Source organism: Purpureocillium lilacinum, assembly GCF_023168085.1.
Source record: "Purpureocillium lilacinum CBS 284.36 DNA, scaffold_6, whole genome shotgun sequence".
Taxonomy (NCBI): Eukaryota; Fungi; Ascomycota; class Sordariomycetes; order Hypocreales; family Ophiocordycipitaceae; genus Purpureocillium; species Purpureocillium lilacinum.
This window is the reverse complement of record NW_027072116.1, coordinates 1,825,036-1,845,771: the sequence shown is the minus strand read 5'-3', so window position 1 is coordinate 1,845,771 and position 20,736 is coordinate 1,825,036. Positions and strand designations below refer to the sequence as shown.

Below are 20,736 nucleotides of genomic sequence, written 5' to 3'. Positions count from 1 at the left end.
GAGACATCAGCTTGGTAAATTATTTTACCCTCATCACCTCCTCTAGTCCGACGTCCTATATGTACAAAGCCGATTCAGACACCACCTCCACCAACATGACGACGCAAGGGAAATCTTTCTATTTTGGTACAGCCGCACGTCTTATACCCCGTACGCGATCTGGCCCATGGGCTTGTCCTCCTCCATACCCGGTGCCATGAAGTTTGTCCTCGGGTCGCCCGTAGCCTTGGCTGCGGAGCACCGGGCCATGGTTGGTGAGCTGGACATTATGAGTTAGTTCTAGAACACATGAAGCGACTCAATAGACAAAACATACCTCCGAGAGATGACGTCTGTGAAATAAAAGTTGTCGACAACCTTCTTCAGCGGCGATCCGCTGGCCTTGGATCCCTTGTTCTGGTCCACGAGCTGGACCTTGCCCAGTTGCCGCAGGGCAACGGGCTCAACGACGTCGTAGGCAGCCAGCGCCGGGCTAATATCCACCATGCGGTCCCGCACAGCAGCAACATCGTCGTACGGCAGAGGAGCACCTAGGAACTCACTGGCGGCCCGCAGGATCTTCCAGTCGGTTCGCGCCGCGCCGGGCAGAGAGGTGGCCGCGCGGGTCATCTGGACTCGGCCCTCGGTGTTGACGTACGTGCCAGCCTTCTCAGTGTAGGCGGCACCAGGCAGGATGATGTCGGCAATCTGCGCGCCACGGTCACCGTGGTGGCCCTGGTACACGACAAAGGCATCCTTGGGAATATCGGCCTCGTTGAACTCGTCGGCGCCGAGCAGCCACACGAACTTGGGCTTCGTCTCCGCAACAGCAGCGGAAGGCGTCGTGAAGCCAACCTCGAAGGCGCCCGCTCGGGACGCTTCCCTCTGAAGCACGTTGTAGCCGTCCCACTCCTCGGTCATGAAGTTGGCAGAGTTCTTCTCAACAAAGGCACCAACGGTCTCGTAGAAGGCCTTGGCGTCGGCGTGGTCGGTGACACCGGAGCCGACGACGATCATGGGCCGCTTGGCAGCCTGTAGCTTCTTGCCGAAAGGACCAGCGAGGGCCTTCTTGAGCGCGGCGTGGTCGGCGCCGAGGTGCTCAAACTCAAAGGTAGACTCCCAGGTCTCGCCGACAACGCCAATCTCGAGATCGGAGCGGAGCCATTGTTTCCGGATGCGGGCGTTCAGAACGGCGGCCTCGTGGCGGGGGTTGGTGCCAACGAGGAGAATGCAGTCAGCCTCCTCGATGCCCCAGATTCGGGAGTTGAAGGCGTAGTTGGACCGCACATCGATACCGTGGGCGATGGGCTGGCTGCCGGTAGGAGTATCCAGGGCGAGGTTGTCGGAGCCCAGCTTGTTGGCCATGTCCTTGGCGACAACCAGGGACTCGACCTCGGTCAGGGCACCAGAGATGATCTTGAACTCGTTGCCCTGGGGCTTCTTCTGCTCCCAGGCGCGGGCAACCTCGGTGAGGGCCTCCTCCCAGTCGGCCGGCTCGAACTTGCCCTCTCGTCGAACCAGGGGCATGGTCAGGCGCTGGGTCTTGAGGCCGTCGCAGGCGAAGCGGGTCTTGTCGTTGATCCACTCCTCGTTGACATCATCGTTCAGACGGGGAAGAACGCGCATGACCTCGAGGCCGCGAGAGTCGACACGGATGTTGGAGCCGAGGCCGTCGAGGACGTCAATGGACTCGGTGTGCTTCAGCTCCCAGGGGCGGGCGCGGAAAGCGTAGGGCTTCGACGTCAGCGCACCAACGGGGCAAAGGTCAATCACGTTGCCAGACATCTCTGAGTCGAGGTTCTTCTCAAGGTAAGTACCAATCTGCAGGTCGTTGCCACGGCCAGTGGAGCCGAGCTCGGGCGCTCCAGCGATGTCGTTGGCGAATCGGACGCATCGAGTGCAGTGAATGCATCGGTTCATCGAGGTCTTGATCAGGGGCCCGATGTTCTTGTCCTCGACGGCACGCTTGCCGCCAATCTCGTGGAATCGGCCGCGGTCGGCACCGTATCGCATGGACTGGTCCTGGAGGTCGCACTCGCCACCCTGGTCGCAGATGGGGCAGTCGAGCGGGTGGTTGGCGAGGAGGAATTCCATGACACCCTCGCGAGCCTTGTGGGTGAGCGGCGAGTTCGTCTTGACAACCATGCCGGGCTGCACAGGCCAGGCGCAAGAGGCCACGGGCTTCGGGGCCTTTTCCACCTCTACCAGGCACATACGGCAGTTGCCGGCGATCATGAGCTTCCTGCGGGCTTTGTTAAATTTCGGTTCGGCGGGACAACGGGGAGGCGAGCGGGATCGTACTCATGGTAGCAATATCTGCGGGCGGCGTTAGCAACTGCAATTGGCACCGACGACGAACTTCAGGTCTGAGAGGGCGACTGCGGGGAGCCAGCACATACCTTGGGATGGTCACTCCAGCCTTTTCGCAGGCCTGGATCAGGGCAGAGCCAGCTGGCTCGGGGTCAGCAACAACGTCGACAGCAGCTCTCCAACCGCCGCGACATACCTTCAATCGAGACCTTCTTTCCATCTAGCAAGGTGTCAGCCCACGTCCGCAGCTCAATGGCTCCCTCGTCTCGCGGTCTCGCTTACCAACTGTCAATTCGACCTCCGCCTGGCGCTGGGGCGTGGTCGCAAAGGTCCGGGAGACGTTTGCGACCCGCCGGCCGGTCCGCCAAGCCGAACGTGCCAGAGACTGTCGAAGCATCGTGTCGCCTTGACGGAGAGAAGGAGATGGACGATGCAGCGCGCTGCGGCGAGATAAAGGCTCAGTGGTTGACGCCTCGACAAGAACTGGTCTCCTTCGGGTGGATGGGAAGTGCGCCAAACACGGATTACTAGGTACTATACCCCGGCCCTGATTGGCTGGCCGGCTCCGACGTGTGTGCCTGAGGCCGCCACAGCCTGCGTGGAGCCCCGACCATAACCTCGCCAGAAATTTTGCGGGCAGCTTAGCTGCTCTTTTTTCTCCTTCTCACCATAATTGTACCACGGGCACACTTTATTGTAGGTGAGCTTGAGCCGCGTGTCTGCCTCGCAGACATGGTGCTTCAGTCGAGTCTTCCTCTATCTTGTGCCCCAGATTGAGATCTATTACGCCGTTTATGGAAGCATGGGAGAGTAATCGCTCCGTGACCGCTGCCTCTTACCGCCGGTCGTTACATACCGCATTGAAGGACATGTTTGTGATGCTCGCGAGACGCGGGCCTTGGTGGAAGGATCACGGGATGTGAAGGCCGCGTGCAGGTTCTCTCGTCGATCGGGTCTATATTTAAAGTTGCCGGGCACGTCTTGCGCTATGAGCTGCAGCTACACTGGAGGGCCCGTTCCGTCCTGGGCACCTCGCCGACCCATCGTTGCTCCTCCTCGGCGTCGCCCTTCCACGTAGCACCATCGAAGGACTTCCCGTCCCACGCCTCTTCGAATGGGTTGAGCGCCATGTGCATGACGCGATCCAGGACATCCCTTTCGCCGTCCTTCTCGACGCGTCGGATGACCTCGTCCAGGATCCAGCCGCGAGGGACAAAGTTGGGGTTGACCTGCTTCATGGCTTGGATGCGCTCCTGGTCTCTAGCCGAGGACACGCTTCCCTCCCCGTCCTGCCAGTCGGCGATGATTCTTGACCGCCACTTGTCCAGCCAAGTGGCGAGCTGATCTCGGGCCTCATTCTCGGTGACCGTCTTCGGCGGGCCCTCTTGATGGAAGAAGACGGAGGCCTTCTCCTTCCGGGCCTCCGGGGTAGAGAGGTCCTCCAGCTTGAGGCCGCTCAAGCGGCGGAAGAAGTGGCTGAAGTCCAACTCGAGCGTCTCCATAATTGTGAAAATGGTGCTGATGAGCTCGTCATAGTCCGACTTCTGGGCCTCCCGAAGGCCCAGGCGAGCAGTCATGAGCCGCTGGTACTCCGCAAGGGCGGTAGCCTTGTACTCCTCGCCGGTCTGCATAATGAGCTTCTCCGCCCGGGAAACAATGTCCTCCTCTTGGCCCTCCTTGACACCTTCAGAGACGAATGTCTCGTCGTCTACCTTGGCTCCGGCGCCCATGAGTTCGCCAATCGCCTCTCCGAAGCGGACAAGATTCCACCAGATGATGGTGACCTGGTTGCTGTAACTGTATCTCAACATGTGGTCGTCGTGGTTGGGCGTGTAGGAGCGATCAAAGGTATCCATGAACGCAAACGGTCCAAAGTCTATCGACAAGCCGTAAATGGACGTGTTGTCCGTATTCTGCCAATAAGGTCAGCTGCGTCACCGGCGCGAGGAGGGTGTGGTGAGGTGTCATACCAAGACGCCATTCATAAAGCCATATGCCTGCCATGCAGCAACCGTGCGAGCGTTCCTCCTCACAATCTCGCGGTACAACCTCGTGAATCTGTTCTCGGCCGTCTCATCCGGTCCCTCAATGTCCTTTGCCCCAAGACCACGATTTGGCGCCGGCGACTGGTCTGGCTTGTCGGGGTTGGCAAGCCGACCGGGGAGAGTTTCCCACCCCCCAAAGACATCTTCGGCGATGTACGTGGCGAGCTTCCTGATTAGGTTCCTGTCTCCCCGCGCACGCAGAATGTCAAAGTTTCCCAGTCGCAGCCACGACTGCGCGAAACGCAGGACGATGGCTCCCGGCTCGATGGTCTCGCGCCTCACCTTGGAGTGCGGCAGCAGCGTGAGCGACAAGGCCCGGGTCGTGGGGATCTTCAGCGCATTCAGGGCTTCGGAGACGACAAATTCGCGGATGCTCGATCGCAAAACGGCTTTGCCGTCGGCGAAGCGCGAGTAAGGCGTCAGGCCGGCACCCTTGAGCTGCAGCTCGTAGCGCGTGCCGGACGCCGGGTTCGTCGTCTCAAACAGCGAAATGGCCCGCCCGTCACCGAGCTGGCCAGCAAACTGTCCAAACTGAAAGCCTCCGTAGCACTGCGCCCACGGGTAGCCGCCTTCCAGCTTCTCCTCGTCCCATCCGTACAGCTTGTTACCGGCAACGAACTGGCGGAAGTCCTCGGTCTTGGCTTCGCTCTCCTTGATGCCCAGGTCGCGCAGGGCCGCGGGACTTACGGCTAGCAGCTCAGGGTCCTTCTGCTCCTCGGGGCGCACCCACGTAAAGAGGGCGTTGCGGACCTGTCGCGGGCCGATCTGCTCGCGGGGCGTCTTGTGGGAGTCGGCCGGCGTCGGAAACAACGCGTCAGGCGGGAGCGACTGCGTAAAAGTCCAGGACTTGGGCAAGTCCTCGAGCGACGACCCGGCATCCTGCGCCGCGGAGTTGCTGCTCGACTGCCGCGCCGTGGCCATGGCAGCTGTGGTTCGGAGACAGAGCCGTCGGGTCAGTCCGGGTACAGCGGCTCGGGAGAGCATCAACGGCAGATGTTATCGGCGTTGGAGCGGGACTAAAGTCGAGCGCAGTTTATTGAGCAGATGCGAAGAGTCTCATCGGTCTCATCGTCGCACCGAGGACATTATCTGACAATATGCGGTTGCGATAGGCTGGTGGCAATGATGACAAAGTGACGATGTAGATTCGATGGGTCTTCGGGGCGCGGATTGACATCACCAACGGCTGTGGCTCGGGAAGTGACACCCACTCCGGGGCCCCCACACTGCGGCATTGCGGCATTGCGGCGGGTATAGGCGCAACCCGCGCTACAAATGCCCCTCGGCTTGAGAGGCGTCACCAAGTTGCACCCGAGCTTGGTGATTAAGCTCTTTTTCGTATCGTAGACGAGGGGCAAGGCATCGAGGCCGAACTTGCCAAAGAGCAGAGACTGTCGCCAAATTATTCTTCGCTTTATTTGGAGGCTGAAGATGATGGACATCCCGGGTGTGTGTGTGTTTTCCGCATTCCGAGCTCCCGCTTCCCCCACACCCCGAGATACCGGGTAGCTGGCTTACTCTTCCGAACTGATGGCATCGCCAGTCTTCCAGCATCGTCTCTGCGAGCAATTCCTTGTTTGCTCTGGATCTTGCAAAAGCTGTGACTTGTATCCTGTTTCTTTGCCGGTAATGAACTGCCCCCTGCCCCGATGCAGGCCGTTGGTCATGTCCAAGTCCTCAGTGCGAGGAACTTGTGATGTGCATGCCTCGACTTCGTTCACGCTGGTGTGCCGAATGTGTAAACTCCAAAGCATAGCTTACGACCGTATACACTGGATAAAACATCAGCCACCTTCAAGGACCCCTCGTAGTAACGAAACAACAAGCCAGCTCGTACCTCCCACAGTGCAAGCGAGCCCGCCGATTTCGCCGTACCTAGCGAGGAAGAAGTGCGCCCTCCGCCAACCGGGGCCCAGTCTCCGTGTTAGTCGCGAGCCTGGCGGGGTAAAATGGCAGGTCCCGTCCAAGCAACGACATTCGCTCCATGACTGATGGAATCGTTGACGGGGCACCGGCAATGAGCTCCGCAAAACCGGGTGTGTTACAGACTACACGACTACTACATTAGTAGCCAACCCCCACGGAGCCGGACAACCGACCTTCTTGCTCCCCCCAAAGCACACAACTTGCCAGGAGTCCTCGAGGTTCGGCGACAACATGAACTCTATCGGCTCCTCGTTCCAACCCGATGCCTCGGGCACGGCGCCCAAGCAGGGCCCTTTCCTGCCGACGCTGAAGCTCAACGACGGCAACGAGATTCCCCTGGTGAGTAACACAGCGATGACGCCATCGCCGCATTATTTTTGTCCTTTTGCAATGACAGCCCCGTCTAACCACTGTCTTCGCGGCAGGTTGGGTACGGTCTCGGGACGAAGAGGGGCAAATGGGGCGACGCTGCCTCTGCCCCGCTAGACCAGTCCATCGTCGACGTCACCAAGGAGGCCATTGAGCTCGGCTACCGCCACCTGGACGGCGCCGAAGGTGCGCTCCCGCAGCGCCATCCCATGTTGTTGGTCCGGCGTTAACAGTGAATCCTAGCATACGCAAACGAGGAGGAGCTTGGTGCTGCCATCAAGGCGTCCAAGGTGCCCCGCGAGCAGCTCTTCGTCACCACCAAGATCAATGCCAAGGACAAGAAGAATGTCGAGGAGGCGTTCAACCTCTCCCTCAAGAAGCTCGGCCTTGACTACGTAGACCTCTATCTGCTTCACGGCCCCTGGTTCGCAGACACGGAGCAGGAGCTCCAGCAGCGCTGGGCCGAGGTTGAGGCTCTCAAGGCGTCCGGCAGGGCCAGGTCCATTGGCGTCTCCAACTTCCTGCAAGAGCACGTCGAGTCTCTCCTGAAGACGGCCAAGGTCCCGCCCGCCATCAACCAGATCGAGTTCCACCCGTACCTCCAGCACGGAGACCTCGTTCCTTTCCTGAGGAAGAACAACATTGCCGTCGCGGCGTACGGACCGCTCACACCGCTCACGTCGGCCACCGACGGGCCGGTCAACGCGCTGTGGAAGCAGCTCGCGGACAAGTACGGTGTCTCAGAGTCGGAGATTGGGCTGAGGTGGTGTATCGACCAGGGCATGGTGGTGCTCACCACCAGCTCCAAGAAGGAGCGTTTGGAGCGCTACCTGAAGAAGCTTCCGCTGATCAAGCTGACACCCAAGGAAGTTTCCGACATTGCTGAGCTGGGCCAGCAAAAGCACTATCGTTCCTTTTGGAAAGACCGTTTCGGTCCGGATGACAGGCGGTAGATGGCTAGCCAGATGCCCATTGCGGCCAAGCAGGCAGAGACCTGAATATCACACTTCCACAAGTAGCGCTGAGTACTGAGACGTTATGTGCTTCCACTATTCAAGTGCGCGGTTATTTTTCGAACATATGCCATTGATCACAGCTCGTCGTCTGAGTCGGTGTCACCCGCAGCCGCGGGCGCCGGTGCCTTTGCCTTCCTATTGGCGAATGGCAAGCGGCGTGTTGCTGGCGGAGCTTCTTGCGCCTTCTTCTCGGGAGATGTCCGCTGTCGCTTGCTGTCTTGCCTGCCAGCAGCGTTCCGGGCAGCTTTTGGCTCAGCCTCGTCCTCATCGTTGACACTGGCTGTAGATGCTGTGCCCTCACTCGTTTCGCCGGGGTCTGTGTCCTCCGCCTCCTCCTTGACCATGTCTACATCCTCGTCTCCATCCGCATCTTCTGCGTTGTTGGATGCCCGCGTTTTCCGCTTCGCAGGGCGCGATTGGGCCGCACGTCGGGCAGGCTGTTCGTCTTCTTGTGGTGACTGCGAGGATGGCTGCCCTCCGTTGAAGGACGAAGAGGCAATGACCTTTTGCTGCTCCCGGATCTTGACCTTTTTCTCGTTGAGCAAGTCCCGGAACTTCTGAAGCAAGGACGTCTCGTCCTCCTGCTTGGACTCTACTAGCTCGTCGAGTTGGGACTGCAACTCCGTGACTGCAGCCTCCAGTTCGCGGGCTTTGGCTATGCTGGAAGCTGCTTCGCGCTTGGCCTGGGCTAGCGCGTCGAGAGATACTTCGCACCACTGGAAGAGCTCGATGCCCTCTTTCTGATCGCAGTTGAGTGTGATGGCGCCCAATCGTTGCTGCTTCAGTTAGACGCTTTGCTCCCAGCCGATGATGGCAGGAGACCCTACCGTTATTCCTTGCACCTGCTTGCGCACCGTCACTGAGATGGACGAATCAGTTGAGACTGTGGCAGTCGCCTGAATGTCCGCAACGAGCTCCTGCTCGAAAATTGACTCGAGGATCTGCTCCCATTCCTTTTCTGACACGGGGCAGTTCTTGACCCGAAGTGATGATACCCGGTCATGTTTCACTATGCCGGCCAGTCAGTCCTTGCCGTGCCTGACGATCTTGTTCAGAGATATGGGGGGCTAACAAGTGCACACATATGGCGCCTCTCCTTCGGTGGCAACGAGTTTGAGGTCCAATGCCTTGCGGCCGGAGGATGTGACTTGGACGAGGACGGACGTAGACTCATCGTCACTGCGGGGGAACTTGACGACCCTGGTGTTGGGCGCCATGTTACCGTCTTGAGTATATCGGTTCTGTCAACAAAGCCGTAACGCTCGCAACAATGACGAGGGACAAAATGAACGACCGCTCCGTCCAACAGGTGTAGCGGCTCGTTCCGGGCCCGAGCGCAGGGTATGCACGGAGAGACTGGCGATGGCGCTGCTGGGCGAGGCAAGCGTGACGTCAAGGAGCGTCCGAACACGGTTACACGGTGACACGGTAACACGACGACAGGGTCCCAAAAAAGAAGCAGTCGAGAAAAGAGAGAAGAATGAAACTTGAGGCGGCCTGAGCCAAGGATGTTTGCTTTTTTGTGCGAGCGGCAGGCGGCTTGGTGATGCTTCTTTATTTAAGCTGAACCGAGCTGAGCTTGAGCTTGAGCAGCCAAGGCAGCACAGCGGCGAAGCCCACTGTAGCTCCCCGCTGTCCAGGCACCTTCACGTCATTTGACGGGGCGAAGGGACGTGGACGCCTCAGGCCTCGAGGGTATGTCCGCGCCACGAGACGGGCAAGGCACGAGCGGGCGGTACCTGCGCAAGCCACACCCCAGCCCCGCACGAGCTTGAGGCGGGCGGCCAGCAGCGCAGGACAGTGCATGAGCGCGTTGAGTGTGCAGTGGCTGAATCGTTACCCAAGCCATGGAAGCCCCAGCGCGCTCACCCACAACGGCGGGTGCTCATCAGTGGCGGTCGGCGCTGGCGCAGGAGCCCGAGCCGACTCCACAGAAGGTCTCCAGGGCTCCGCCGGTGTCTGGGGCGACCGGAATGCACTCGCGTCGAACCACGTGTGTCTGTGGCCGGCCTCTCAGACATGAATCAGGCTTCTTTACCCTCGTTGCCATTGTCCAAGATCCTGTAAAGTTCTCGTGGTTCCCAGTACTGGGGCACCAGCACACCATGCATAAACGAGGCTTCTTCTCGCTGCTCCTATGGGCCAGATGGGGCGCGTCAAGCTCGCGTTGGAGACGCACGCGACCTGGGCTTCTGGGCGGTGCCAAAAGCATCATAGGGCAGCGCCGCTTTTACCCTCGACTGCGCCGAAAAGTGCAACCACCGACCTCACCCCAAATTTGTGACCGTCTCGGTGCATCAAGAAAACCCAGTCGATCTGGCTCCTGATGAGCCGTCCCGCCCGTGCTTTTTGTGTTGTTGTTTTGTTTTGCCTGCCGGCTTGCGCTTTTTGCTCGATCCAGATCCAGCTCTCTTTCCGTCCTCAGGCAAACCCTCGGGCCGGTTGGCGTGGGAGCTGGAAGCTGGCCGAGGCGCACTGTGCTCCATTACGTGTCCTTCCCGTCTTGGTGTGCCCTCTATCAAGGCGCATTCGCATCATGCTCGTTCGATATAATACGGGGCAACGCCGGTTTTACTTTTCAAGGCCGTCGTGTCGTCGATCGCGAGTTCTGGGCGCGGTTGCAATCGCAATCGACAGGTCACCCATCCGTGGCACTTGGACCAAGGCCCGGGGCTTCAACGTTGGCTACACCGACCCAGCCGCTGGAGAGGCAACGCCGGACCCTTGGCAAAGGGGAAGGTGGCCCGCGAGAAGCGTTCCGACCGCCGTTTCGAGGGCAGGTGGACGACGAGACGGGGCCAGAGGTAACGTCCGGGTCGGGCAGGCTTAGTAGTAAGTAGTACGCCGAGTCCTTTGCACAAAGCAGCTCCGCAGCGACCCCTATTTCTCTGGGGTCTTGGGAAAGTTACGGAGCACAGAGGGTATCGAGCCCACAGTGGCGAGACCCTGTTGATGCGACAACCGGCTTCGTGAGGCGGGCGGGCAAGGCAGGCCATGGGCGGGTCGCCCGTCACCGGAAACTATTTGGACGTTGCTGAATGAGCGGCAGCGAGTCGCACACGATCCGGGTTGGCAGGACGGGTACGGAGGCGGTGGCGGGCGGGCGGCGGCGGCGGGCAGAGACATGTTGACATATGCATACTCCGTACACACATATACTTACACACCGAGCCTCCGTAGCAGTCCGTCGTCAGCTGCCTCTTTCACGGCAAGGAGTGACGCGCGCAAGGACCCTGAAGCCCGAGAGCGTGGTCCGGCCGGCCGGCTGGCTGGCTGATTCCTCGGCGCCACGGACCAGGCGGGGACCGTGACATATATATTGCTCGGTCAACGAGACAAGAGCCAAGCGCACGTCCCAGGGCAATCTCGCGTCCCCAACGCCTCGTCGTCGTATTCCGGCAGGCGGCGTGGCGGCCGCGAGCTAAAATCGACCGAGGCCGTGACTGCAAAAGGCAGAGAGCGCGCGGACGAGACAACCGAACAACCCATGGGCGGGTCCGGGCCGCCGGGACGGCTTGCGTCTCAGTGCGTCACGGAGGCCGTTTCGATATATTAGCGGTGGGCCGCTTTTGATTTCGCAGAGAAATGACGGTAATTTCGAGTCATCCGGGCAACCGAGCGAGGACCCCTAAATCCTCACTTCTTTTTTGACAGCGGGAGGGGCTTGTATTTCAAGAGGGCCCGCTCGCTCCTCGAGTCGCGCGCGCCGCCGCCGCCTGGGCCTGGACGGGACAGACACACGACGACCTGCCTCTCTCAATTTTTGCCGCTCGATCCAATCCTGTACATACTCCCGCGCGAGTACATACGCAAACGAAATTGGGTGGTGGCGTGGTTGCCGTTGCTGTGGCCGTTGCCGACGCCGACTGGCTCATTGCATCGCCTCACGCCTCTCTCCCGAGCCCATTCTCACCTGGCCACTACGACTCGGCACACAGTGCCTCGCCGCCCACTCCCGCCCTCCCGCCCTCCCGCTTGCTTCCACCGTCCCCGCCGATGAGCTGCAGGCTGCAGGTGCGCATCGGTCTCGTGCATTGAAAACGCGAAAGGGCGGCAGCGACACTAGTCCGCACGCGGGTAGCGCTGAATCGCGGGGAGAGGACCCAGTCCCAGTCAACCAGTCCCTGGCGCCCGCTCTCCATTGGCGGCCTGACCCGTGGGCTCAGGCACAATCCCTCAGGCGACTCAGGCCCTGAGGCATCAACCTGGAACCTGAACCTGACCCCAGCCGGCGCAGCGATCGCTCCGCACCTCGTCTTTTTTTTAGGGGCCTTCCAGGCGCGTTCTTAGCGTGCGCCCCACTGTTGCGACCCAGACTCGACTGGCCAGCCAGCGCCGTTGCACCTGAACTCCAGCTGGCCCAACGCCTCCCACTGTGCCAGCCACCACGAGCACCGCACCGTTTCTGAGGCTCGCCCCCAGCCTTTCGTCTTTTCCCACAACCACCAGCACCAGCCAGTCTGCTCCGATCTGGCCTGACTTCGGGCCTGCATCATCAACCTCGCACCTCGACATCTTGCATCCTGCGTTGCGCAAGCATCGCCCTCAGTACGCGAGCCGGCTTCCGTCGACAAGCCTCGGCCTCGTTTGCTCTGCACGGCCTCGTCGCCTGTCCGTGCCTGGGGGCGCACTCCCACCACCCCCCCGCCTTTGACACCATTCACGTCGCAACGCTCGAAACACGGCGACCGAATCCAGCCAGCGACATCCGACACACGACCTCGCCTCGGAAAACCTCGACATCTGGCCATTCGAAACGTCATAGAGCGTCGCTCACACTCTCGCACCAGCTGCTCGGGACGGGAAAGCACTTCACTGGCTCATCTGGCGATTATGAGTCCGCCTAATTGACCTTCGTGCTCGTGCTCCTCGGTCGCACATGCAAGCAGCCTCAACTTGGAGGGCTGCTCCGTAACTACTCGCGGCACGCGGCACCACAACCACTGATACACGACATCATGGACACCCTACGACTGAAACCACGCCTGCCAGTGGCGGACGAGATCGAGAACTGGGATGATGACGACGATTTCTTGGTCGACGGCGACGAGCTTTCCTTTCGAGGCTCCGTCACCACCACGACAAGCACAAACCAAGGCCCTTCGCGTCGCCGTGACTCCAACTCGTCACACGTCTCACTCCGCTCCGATTTGGAGTCCTGGTTTGGCGAAGAAAAGCAGCTCCATCTTCCCGATGACGACGAAGCCACCACCCTCGACGCCATTGCTGCTGCAGAGCATGCCGGCATCCCACTTCCCAAGAACATTCCCTCGTCGGCACTCATGGGCGGCACCATCAAACGACTGGGCGGAAGGAAGATTAAGAAAATTATCCAGGAGGACTGGGAAAACGATCTGGAATTGCCAGAGTCGTCCCAGGGACTGAAGATCAAACCAAAGGACGAATCCGAATTTCCAGAGTCGCTTAGGCAAGTCAGCGCGGGTTCGGTGCAAACGAGCCCCACGAAGCTCAAAACGCTGCCTGGCATCACTGCAGGCCAATTTGACCGCAGAAGCTCGACACAGTCAACCACAAGTGCCTTGTCGGCAGCTCTCAACCTAGACAAGTTCAAGGACACTGACGACGACGACTTTTTTGGTGATGGCTGCGACACGATCAAGGTGTCCAAGAGCCGTGCAGGCCCAGAGCCCGTTTCCCTTGTCACACCGCCAACACCGAGCAAGTCTGCCAGTGCTGGCAAAATGAAGGACACGGACGATGACTTTGAGAACGACTTTGAGCTGCCTTCGGACGGAAAGTTGAGACTGTCGACTAGGAAAGACATTCCCAAGACGCCTTCTGGAGGTGAAGATTTGGATTGGGGAGAGGGTAGTCTCGGCACCAGGTACGGCGGGACCCGGCGAGACGGGCGGTCCAACAGAAGTTCCTCGGCGTCTGCATTGAGCCCGAGCGTCTCGAGCTCCATCACGGCTGAGAGTGAGGATGAAACCTTTGATGGCCTTGTTCTTCCTCCTGGACCTGTCAATTTCCGAGAGAGGCTGCAGCACCGAAAGAAAAGCAAGTCTCCAGAGCGGATTCCCGAGGAGCCTGAGCCGTCTCCCAAAAAGACCGCGCCAGCGGAGGCGGACCGTCAGGACTTTTTTGATGGCCTCGACATCGCGGATGGCAAGGTTTTCGACTCGGGAAAGCTTACTCTTCATCGCAACATCAAGATCAAAGAGTCGGCCCCCGCCAGCCCGGCTCGTCCCAAGACGGCCATTTCTTTGACCTTCACCAACAAACCTAGTACCCAAACTCGAATTCCCCGCCTGAGCCACGAGAGGGCGCACTCCACTCAGCTTGAGCCCGTTTATGAGAGCGGTGGTTCGACATTTGCCCATAGAGGCCGACGCTCGCAGTCGAGGATGGGACATGCTTCGCAATCATCGGTCACGAGTCTTCCAACGCCCACTACGACATCTCCCGGTCGTGCATTTCCTCCTCTGACCCCCCAGCGCCGAGAGGTTGGCGCGAGGTCATCTTTCTCGTCGCTTCGTAACGAGCCCTCCACTACCAGCGCGCAGCTTCTTAAGCAAAAGCGGTCTCTCCCTGCCGTGCGTGCTTTGAACACTCCCGCCAAACCGTCGACTGCGCGCACGTTTGAGCGGCCGCCCTCGAGGACCGACACAAATAGACCGCAGTCGTCGCTTCGGCCTAAGACGCCCGTCGAACGCCAGCGAGCTGGCATGACGGATAGCCCCGGCACTCAATCCAGACGGACTCATCTCCCCTTCCTTCCCGCTGGGGCGTCGCAGTCTCAGTCTCAGCATGTCGCGTCTAAGACGCTGCGGCAGTTCCGTCGCCACGATTCCGACAATGCTATCGACATTCGGCCGTTCTCCCGCTCGTTCTCGAGATCTGGAGCACGGTCGCCCAGCCCTCAGCGCTATCGCGTGGCTGCTGACACCTGGGAGCGGCTGAGCAAGCCCAAGAACAAGAAGCACTTTGGCGACGGGCATGAGCTGGACGGCTTTGACGACCTCCCTACCTCCCGAGAAGCCGAAACACGGTATCTGAAGCAGCCCATTGTGGGCACTGCCAAGCCAGCTGCGAGACCCAGGGGTTTCCAGAACATCCTCCCTGACAGGACATGCACCCCAGCTCCCCCGACTCCGTTTACCGCCAAGCCAACTCAGACGCCTCGATTTGCACGCGATACTGCCGCCAGCCGAATTGCGCGCGAGACGGCGCGGGCACAGCGTGTCCCCAGCAGCGGTCCCCTTGCCCCTGTGACTGCTCAGAGAGAAGCACAGCTGGCGACTCGAGGCAACGTGGGACTTCAGTCCCTTCTGCCCCAGCCGACTGTTCGTTCCAAGAAGCGTTCCAAACCACCTCAGCAACTCAAACCCCATCTCATCGCAAACCTCAACTCGGGTAAAGAGTCAAAGGGTAGGCATCTTCTGCCAGCAATGTTTGAGCCAATACTAATGATTCGCAGTCGTGAATGGAATGTTTTACAACGCCGAGACCTACCGCTGGGAGGGCAATGAGAACGCTTTGAATGCCTTTGACAACGCTCCAGCCTCGACCCCGTCCACCGTCTCTGTTCCCCAGCATATGGTCAGAGAAAAGGAGGTTGCGACACCCCGTCCTGCCTTGATCACGAACATCAGTGCGACAAAGGGCGTCCAGGTCGTGGGCGGCATGGTGTTTGATCCAGAGCACATGTGCTGGCTGAAGCTTGGTGCACAAGGTAGCGCCAAATCGGAGGCGGGCGATACCATGGATGGGTTCAATGCCCTAGACGACGATGAGGACGTTTTCAAAGACATCCCCGATCTCGAGGACAAGTCTGCAGCTGACGACAAAGGAGACGGCCGAGCGACTGACATCAAAGACGATTGGCTCGTGGGTGAGGAGTTTGATGTTGGCCCGGAGTTCGTTCGGCGCCAGCGCGAAGAGGAAGATCGATGGCGCAAGAAGTGCGAGAAATGGGTTGGGCGCGGTCTCCGAGACCGCGAGGTCTGGAGATGGACCATCCGCGATCTCGTCTCCCAGTTTGATGAGCTCACAATGTGAGCCTCGCCCACTGGACTAAACAAATTAACCTTCACGACGATGGGGGAGGCCGGCCGACTCGGGCACGGCTTCCCCCCACCTTTAGCATCCTCGGTTTCACTGCATTGCGGGGGAACTGTATTGTTGTAATCTGCATTGGACGGCTGGGACTCGAACAGGCTTGGGCGATAGAAAAAAAACCAACAGAAGAGGCGACCTATGGGTCGCCTGGCGCGCAAGACAGGGTGCGGACAGGCACTGGGAGGGTTCATGACGATGACGATGCAAATGATGACTGACGACCTCTTAGTTACTTCTTTCGCATGGAAAGCAAAGATAGGTCCTCTGACGGGCGGCTGGCGAGTATAATAATATTGACAGTTTGTTGTTTTGTGACACACACCACACGTATGACGTTGCTTCACAAGTTTGCCCTTCTTTTATATTCCTGAAACCGTGATGAAAAACGCCTGGTATTAAATGTACATCTATTTGGACTGCTTCTTGGCCGCCTTCTTGTTGCTCCTGGGATCCAGGCCTCTCCTGCGCATGGCGTTCCTCCTGCCCTTCTCCATGTACTCCTTGTCCTCGTCGTCGTCCCAGCCGCCAAAGTCGTCGTTCTTCTTCTTCTTGGCGCCGCTGCCGTCCTCGCTGTCGTCGTCGGTGATGGGCGTCTTGTCGATGACCTCGTCGTCGTCGGCGGCCGCGGCGGCCCTGTCGCGGGCGGCCGAGGTCTTGGGCGGGGTGGGGCCAATCTTGTGGAACTTTGCGACGTAGAAGCCGTCGACGTTGTAGGTGTGCGGGTAGTAGCGGCGGGTGAGCTTGAGGCTGGCGTCGAACTTCTTGCCCATGAAGCTGGTGAAGCCCTCGCGGCCGAACGAGATGCCCGTGTCGACGAGGCGGACGTTGGGGCGGCGGCTGAGGGCGTACTGGACGACCTGCTCGTTCTCCTCGACGGTGACGGAGCAGGTCGAGTAGACGACATAGCCGCCCGACTTGGACGAGTGGTTGACCGAGTCGATGGCGGCGAGGAGGAGCTGCTTCTGGGTGTGGGGCAGCTGCATGAAGTCCATCTCCGTCTTGTTGGTCTTGACGCTGGGGTCCTTTGCGATGACGCCCGTGCCGGAGCAGGGCGCGTCGAGGAGGACGCGGTCGAAGCCGCCCATGGGCTTGGGGAACTCGCGGGCGTCGTAGTTGGAGACGATGACGTTGCGGGCGCCGAGGCGGTGGATGTTGCCGATGAGACCCTTGGCACGGGCCTTGTTGGGGTCGTTGGCGATGATGACGCCCGTGTTCTTCATCATGGCGGCCAGGTACGTCGTCTTGCCGCCGGGCGCGGCGGCCATGTCGAGCACGCGCTCGTTCTCCTGCGGGTCGAGCGCCATGCAGGGGAGGAACGACGACGCGGCCTGGAGGATGTAGTGGCCGGCGAGGTACTCGGGCGTGGCGCCGAGCGGCACGTTGCTCTCGAAGATCTGCAGGCCGACCTTGGACCACTTGCCGACGGGCTCGAGCGTGACGCCGCGGTTGATGAGCGCCTGCGCGAGGTCGCGGCGGTGCGTCCGCAGCGTGTTGGTGCGGATGACGATGGGGCGCGCCGTCTCGTTGGCCTCGAAGAAGGCGAACGCCTCGCGCGGCGTGAAGAGGTTGTACAGCTTCTCGGCCAGGTACTCGGAGTAGCCGTAGTAGGAGCAGATATCCTTGATGAGCTGCGCCGTGTACTCGGACCGTGACCGGCCCTCCTCGGACAGGTTGGCGAAGTCGTCGAGCACTCTGATGTTCTCCGAGATTCTCGTGCGGAGGAGCTGCAGGTCGGGCGCCAGCATGGCGTTGGGCTTGCCGGCGATGTCGTCCTCCTCGTCGTCGTCCAGGATATGCGGCCTGTCTCCCTCAATGTTGGTCTTCATGGCGCTCTCAGCCAGCTCAGCAGCGTTGGCGGCAGCCTCCTCCGCTATCTGGCGGTCCAGCTTCCTCGTCAGGCCGGCAATGTTGGCGGCTGTGAGCTTCTCCTCGGCGTCCGACTCGTCCTCGTCTTCGGAGAAGACGTGCTTCCCTTGGCCGCCCTCCTCGTCCGAGTCGAAGACCGATGACCCCGAGTCGGAGCCCAGAAAATCGTCGCCGAGCGTCGCAGGCGCCTCATCGTCGTCGTCTGACAAGTCTGCATTGTCCAGGTCGAACTCGTCGTCAAGTTCCTCGTCCGAGTCGTCCTCGAGGCCGGGCATGATCGTCTTCACCACGGGCTTGGCCTTGCCATTGGTCTTGGCCGGCTGGGTCTCCTTTGCGGGCTTCTTTCCGTTCGTCTGTTTCGCCGCCGGTGCCGCCGTCTTCTTGCCAGCGGGCTTGGCGACCGCATTCTTCCCCGTCCTCCGTCGCTTGTTGCCAGGCGCTTCGACAGGCGTGTCGACAGGCAGACCGGCCTTGCGCTTCAACCTGGCAAAGTGTTCCTCCGACAGGGCCTCGGGCGGGCCCTGTTTTCTGGCCATGCGGCGTCCGGCACCCATCGTGAGTGAATTGGGTGAAACGGTGGAAGGGAGGTCCTTTGGAGATCGTGTGTCTCCGTGGGCGAGATGCTGCAAAATTCCCAGCAATGTCTCGTCGACGCTGCAGGATGGTCCGCCCCGCCGAACTTTTTTTTCGTCAACTTGCGCCGGCGCAGGGGTCCGATACGGTCGGCGAAACTTCGTATCAGTGGGCGGGTGGGCTGCTGAGTTACATAAGCGGCTTTGGTGGCGCGCAACCACCACCGTTGAGCTCCACGGTGCTCCTGGCGCTTGGCTAGTCGTCACCAAGAAGCCGAGGGATGAGACAATAGATTCTTTTTTGAGATTGAGAGGCCTCTTTTCAGACTACGAACGTGAAGAGCGGCAGTTCTTTTCGCCCATTTCGAAGTATCCAAACTCGGGCAGTTGTCCCCCGCTGCTCTCCTGCAACCCACCTGCAACCCCACCTCAGACAGCTTGCTGCTACTCGCATACGGCTTCGATCAAAGGCGATCCAGCTCTCAACGTCGCCCACCATGACGGAAGTCGCATTTGCAAGGACGTTTTTGTCCTCGCTTGACTCTCGCCCCGTCAAGCTATCCCCCGATCATGTCGAGGACCCCAAGAACTTTCCGGCGCGGCCACCGGTAAGACATCCCAGGCTTTCGTTGCCAGTGATGCAACATGGTGCTGGCACTCGCAGATGCTGACCAGAAGCAGTACATCCTCCCCCGCATGCCGCAGGCCATGAGCCAGCCCAAGAGCCTTGCCCCCGGCCAGGAACGCAGCATCACCGTCACGCTCAAGTCTCTGCGAAACCCGCCCCTCGACATCAAGCTGACGTCGCAGCCCCTCGCGACGTCGCTCCTCGACATCAAGAACGCCGTTTCCAGCCAGACGAGGATACCGGTCGACAAGATGAAGATTCTTTACAACAAGAGACCCCTGACAGATAGCAAGATTCTGAAGGAGGTTGTTGGGGAAAGCGACAAGGCGGTAGAGTTCTCCGTGATGGTGATTGGAGGTGCGGCAGCCATCCCGCCTGAGCAGTCTGCGGCCACTGCGCCCGCCGAGGTGACGGGAACTGCAGCAGTGGATACGGACGCCTTCTGGGCCGATCTCAAGGGCTATCTGATGCAGCGGTTAAAGGATCAGGCGGCCGCCGAGGAGCTGTCGCGCCTGTTCAAGTCGAGTTGGGAATCGAGCAAGTCGGCGCCATAATCGTCAAGCGAAATACACGAGCGAAAGCGCGCTACGAATTCTATGAGCCATGGAGAATTTTGGGGACCCTCATCTCTGTGACTTTTATTTCTTGGCGTGATATCAGAAGGGCTGAAAACAACTTTGCATTGCGTCTCCATCAACACCAGTGACCGAATACGATGGCCCTCCCAGAAACCACTGCGCACCGGCTTCGTTTTCACCTCTCACCGTCAACTCTGCATCATAATCGTAGGCTTGTCATGTCTAGAGCCGAACATAAGGTAGTCAATTCATGCGCTCATCTAGACGGCTTGTCCCGGTTGCGACGACGGGGCGAAGGCCTTAACCGGCAAGACCCTTGCTGACGACCTTGATGATGGTGTCGTACTCGATGTCGTCGGGGTCGTTGGCCTGCAGTTCGGTCGCAATGCCGGTCAGGGATCGCTTGAGGGCCTCCTTGGAGGAGGCATAGATCATCTTGGGCTATTTTGTGGGAGTTGGTTAGCTGTGTGGCTCAGCAGTGGGTCTCGCACCGTCTACGCACCTGAACACCGGCATCATCGGGAGACCAGGCGATGAAGGTGAGCTTGTTTCTGTACCAAGAATTAGCCGGGCGACGATTTGAGTAGGACAAATCGTGAATCCATACCGCACACCATCTCCGGAGGCCAGGTTGTACTCGAAGTCGTAGACGGCATATCGGGGGCCCTTGCCGACAGCGCCCTGCTTTCAGTCAGATGGAAGGTTGCGGTTGCTATGCTATCCGAGTTGGCATACCGATTTGCTCTTGGCGGTAGCGTTGATGAGCTTCTCGCGGAAGTTCTCCCAGTCCTTGTCGGGGGACGCCTCCTCAACGACAATCTGCTTGTTGTCGTCCGACAGCTTGAAGACGATGTACTTGTACTTCTTCGACAGCTTCAGGTCGTTGTAGGCAGTTATGCACTCCTGCGAAACGGTGGCTCTGGATATCGTCTTGCGTTAGCACCAGGTCGGCCTTGCGCCACCGCAGCCCAGGCTCGCCGTGTACCCTGCCTGCCCGCTTCATCGCCGAGGTGGGAGAGGGGCAGAGGAGGCAGAGGGAGCGACGGGGTCGGCAAGATTGCGCGATTGAGTAGAGAAGGCTACGAACCCGGATTGAGACTACATCGTCGTGTCAGCGATCGGCATTAGTTGTTGAGGCGGGAGGCGACGTACCATGATTACGGTCCACGTCAGGAGACGACGGTGGGAATGAGGGGTGATGGGCTAAGACATTGTCAGCTACCCCTTCTTGCATCGCTGCGGGGGTTCCTGCGAGTCGCAAACCGCGCGAGGGAGCCCCGTTTTTGGTGTTGAAGCCTCACCGAAAGGATATGCGATTAGGCGCCGCAACGTCGTGGTGCGAGGACGAAGCGGATGGAGAAGGGTGCG

At 59.8% G+C, this 20,736-nt stretch overlaps 8 protein-coding genes across 8 annotated transcripts; 3 read left to right on the top strand and 5 right to left on the bottom strand.

The window, feature by feature from the left end:
• Positions 1-141: 141 nt before the first annotated feature.
• On the bottom strand, positions 142-2,686 carry PLICBS_008470 (NADH dehydrogenase (ubiquinone) 78K chain precursor, 5-prime end; the record flags this gene model as incomplete). Its single annotated transcript, XM_018324007.2, has 6 exons — positions 142-259; positions 317-2,221; positions 2,281-2,295; positions 2,379-2,430; positions 2,486-2,509; positions 2,572-2,686. 6 exons carry the CDS (start codon positions 2,684-2,686, stop codon positions 142-144), a joined length of 2,229 nt encoding a protein of 742 aa, XP_018177186.1.
• A 589-nt stretch (positions 2,687-3,275) lies between these two features.
• Positions 3,276-5,255, bottom strand: PLICBS_008469 (uncharacterized protein; the record flags this gene model as incomplete). Its single annotated transcript, XM_018324008.1, has 2 exons — positions 3,276-4,202; positions 4,260-5,255. The coding sequence occupies 2 exons, from the start codon at positions 5,253-5,255 to the stop codon at positions 3,276-3,278; spliced, it is 1,923 nt and encodes a 640-aa protein (XP_018177187.1).
• Positions 5,256-6,491: 1,236 nt separating this feature from the next.
• On the top strand, positions 6,492-7,582 carry PLICBS_008468 (uncharacterized protein; the record flags this gene model as incomplete). The annotated part of the gene is made up of 3 exons (XM_018324009.2): positions 6,492-6,599; positions 6,686-6,815; positions 6,873-7,582. The coding sequence occupies 3 exons, from the start codon at positions 6,492-6,494 to the stop codon at positions 7,580-7,582; spliced, it is 948 nt and encodes a 315-aa protein (XP_018177188.1).
• Positions 7,583-7,719: 137 nt separating this feature from the next.
• Positions 7,720-8,862, bottom strand: PLICBS_008467 (uncharacterized protein; the record flags this gene model as incomplete). Its single annotated transcript, XM_018324010.2, has 3 exons — positions 7,720-8,421; positions 8,473-8,654; positions 8,718-8,862. 3 exons carry the CDS (start codon positions 8,860-8,862, stop codon positions 7,720-7,722), a joined length of 1,029 nt encoding a protein of 342 aa, XP_018177189.2.
• Positions 8,863-12,603: 3,741 nt separating this feature from the next.
• On the top strand, positions 12,604-15,664 carry PLICBS_008466 (uncharacterized protein; the record flags this gene model as incomplete). Its single annotated transcript, XM_018324011.2, has 2 exons — positions 12,604-15,034; positions 15,084-15,664. 2 exons carry the CDS (start codon positions 12,604-12,606, stop codon positions 15,662-15,664), a joined length of 3,012 nt encoding a protein of 1,003 aa, XP_018177190.2.
• Positions 15,665-16,131: 467 nt separating this feature from the next.
• Positions 16,132-18,144, bottom strand: PLICBS_008465 (rRNA (cytosine-C5-)-methyltransferase nop2; the record flags this gene model as incomplete). Its single annotated transcript, XM_018324012.2, has 1 exon — positions 16,132-18,144. One exon carries the CDS (start codon positions 18,142-18,144, stop codon positions 16,132-16,134), a length of 2,013 nt encoding a protein of 670 aa, XP_018177191.2.
• A 515-nt stretch (positions 18,145-18,659) lies between these two features.
• Positions 18,660-19,344, top strand: PLICBS_008464 (uncharacterized protein; the record flags this gene model as incomplete). The annotated part of the gene is made up of 2 exons (XM_018324013.2): positions 18,660-18,770; positions 18,844-19,344. 2 exons carry the CDS (start codon positions 18,660-18,662, stop codon positions 19,342-19,344), a joined length of 612 nt encoding a protein of 203 aa, XP_018177192.2.
• A 324-nt stretch (positions 19,345-19,668) lies between these two features.
• Positions 19,669-20,523, bottom strand: PLICBS_008463 (cofilin; the record flags this gene model as incomplete). Its single annotated transcript, XM_018324014.2, has 6 exons — positions 19,669-19,809; positions 19,871-19,919; positions 19,976-20,049; positions 20,104-20,287; positions 20,456-20,466; positions 20,521-20,523. The coding sequence occupies 6 exons, from the start codon at positions 20,521-20,523 to the stop codon at positions 19,669-19,671; spliced, it is 462 nt and encodes a 153-aa protein (XP_018177193.1).
• Between the last annotated feature and the right edge of the window lie 213 nt (positions 20,524-20,736).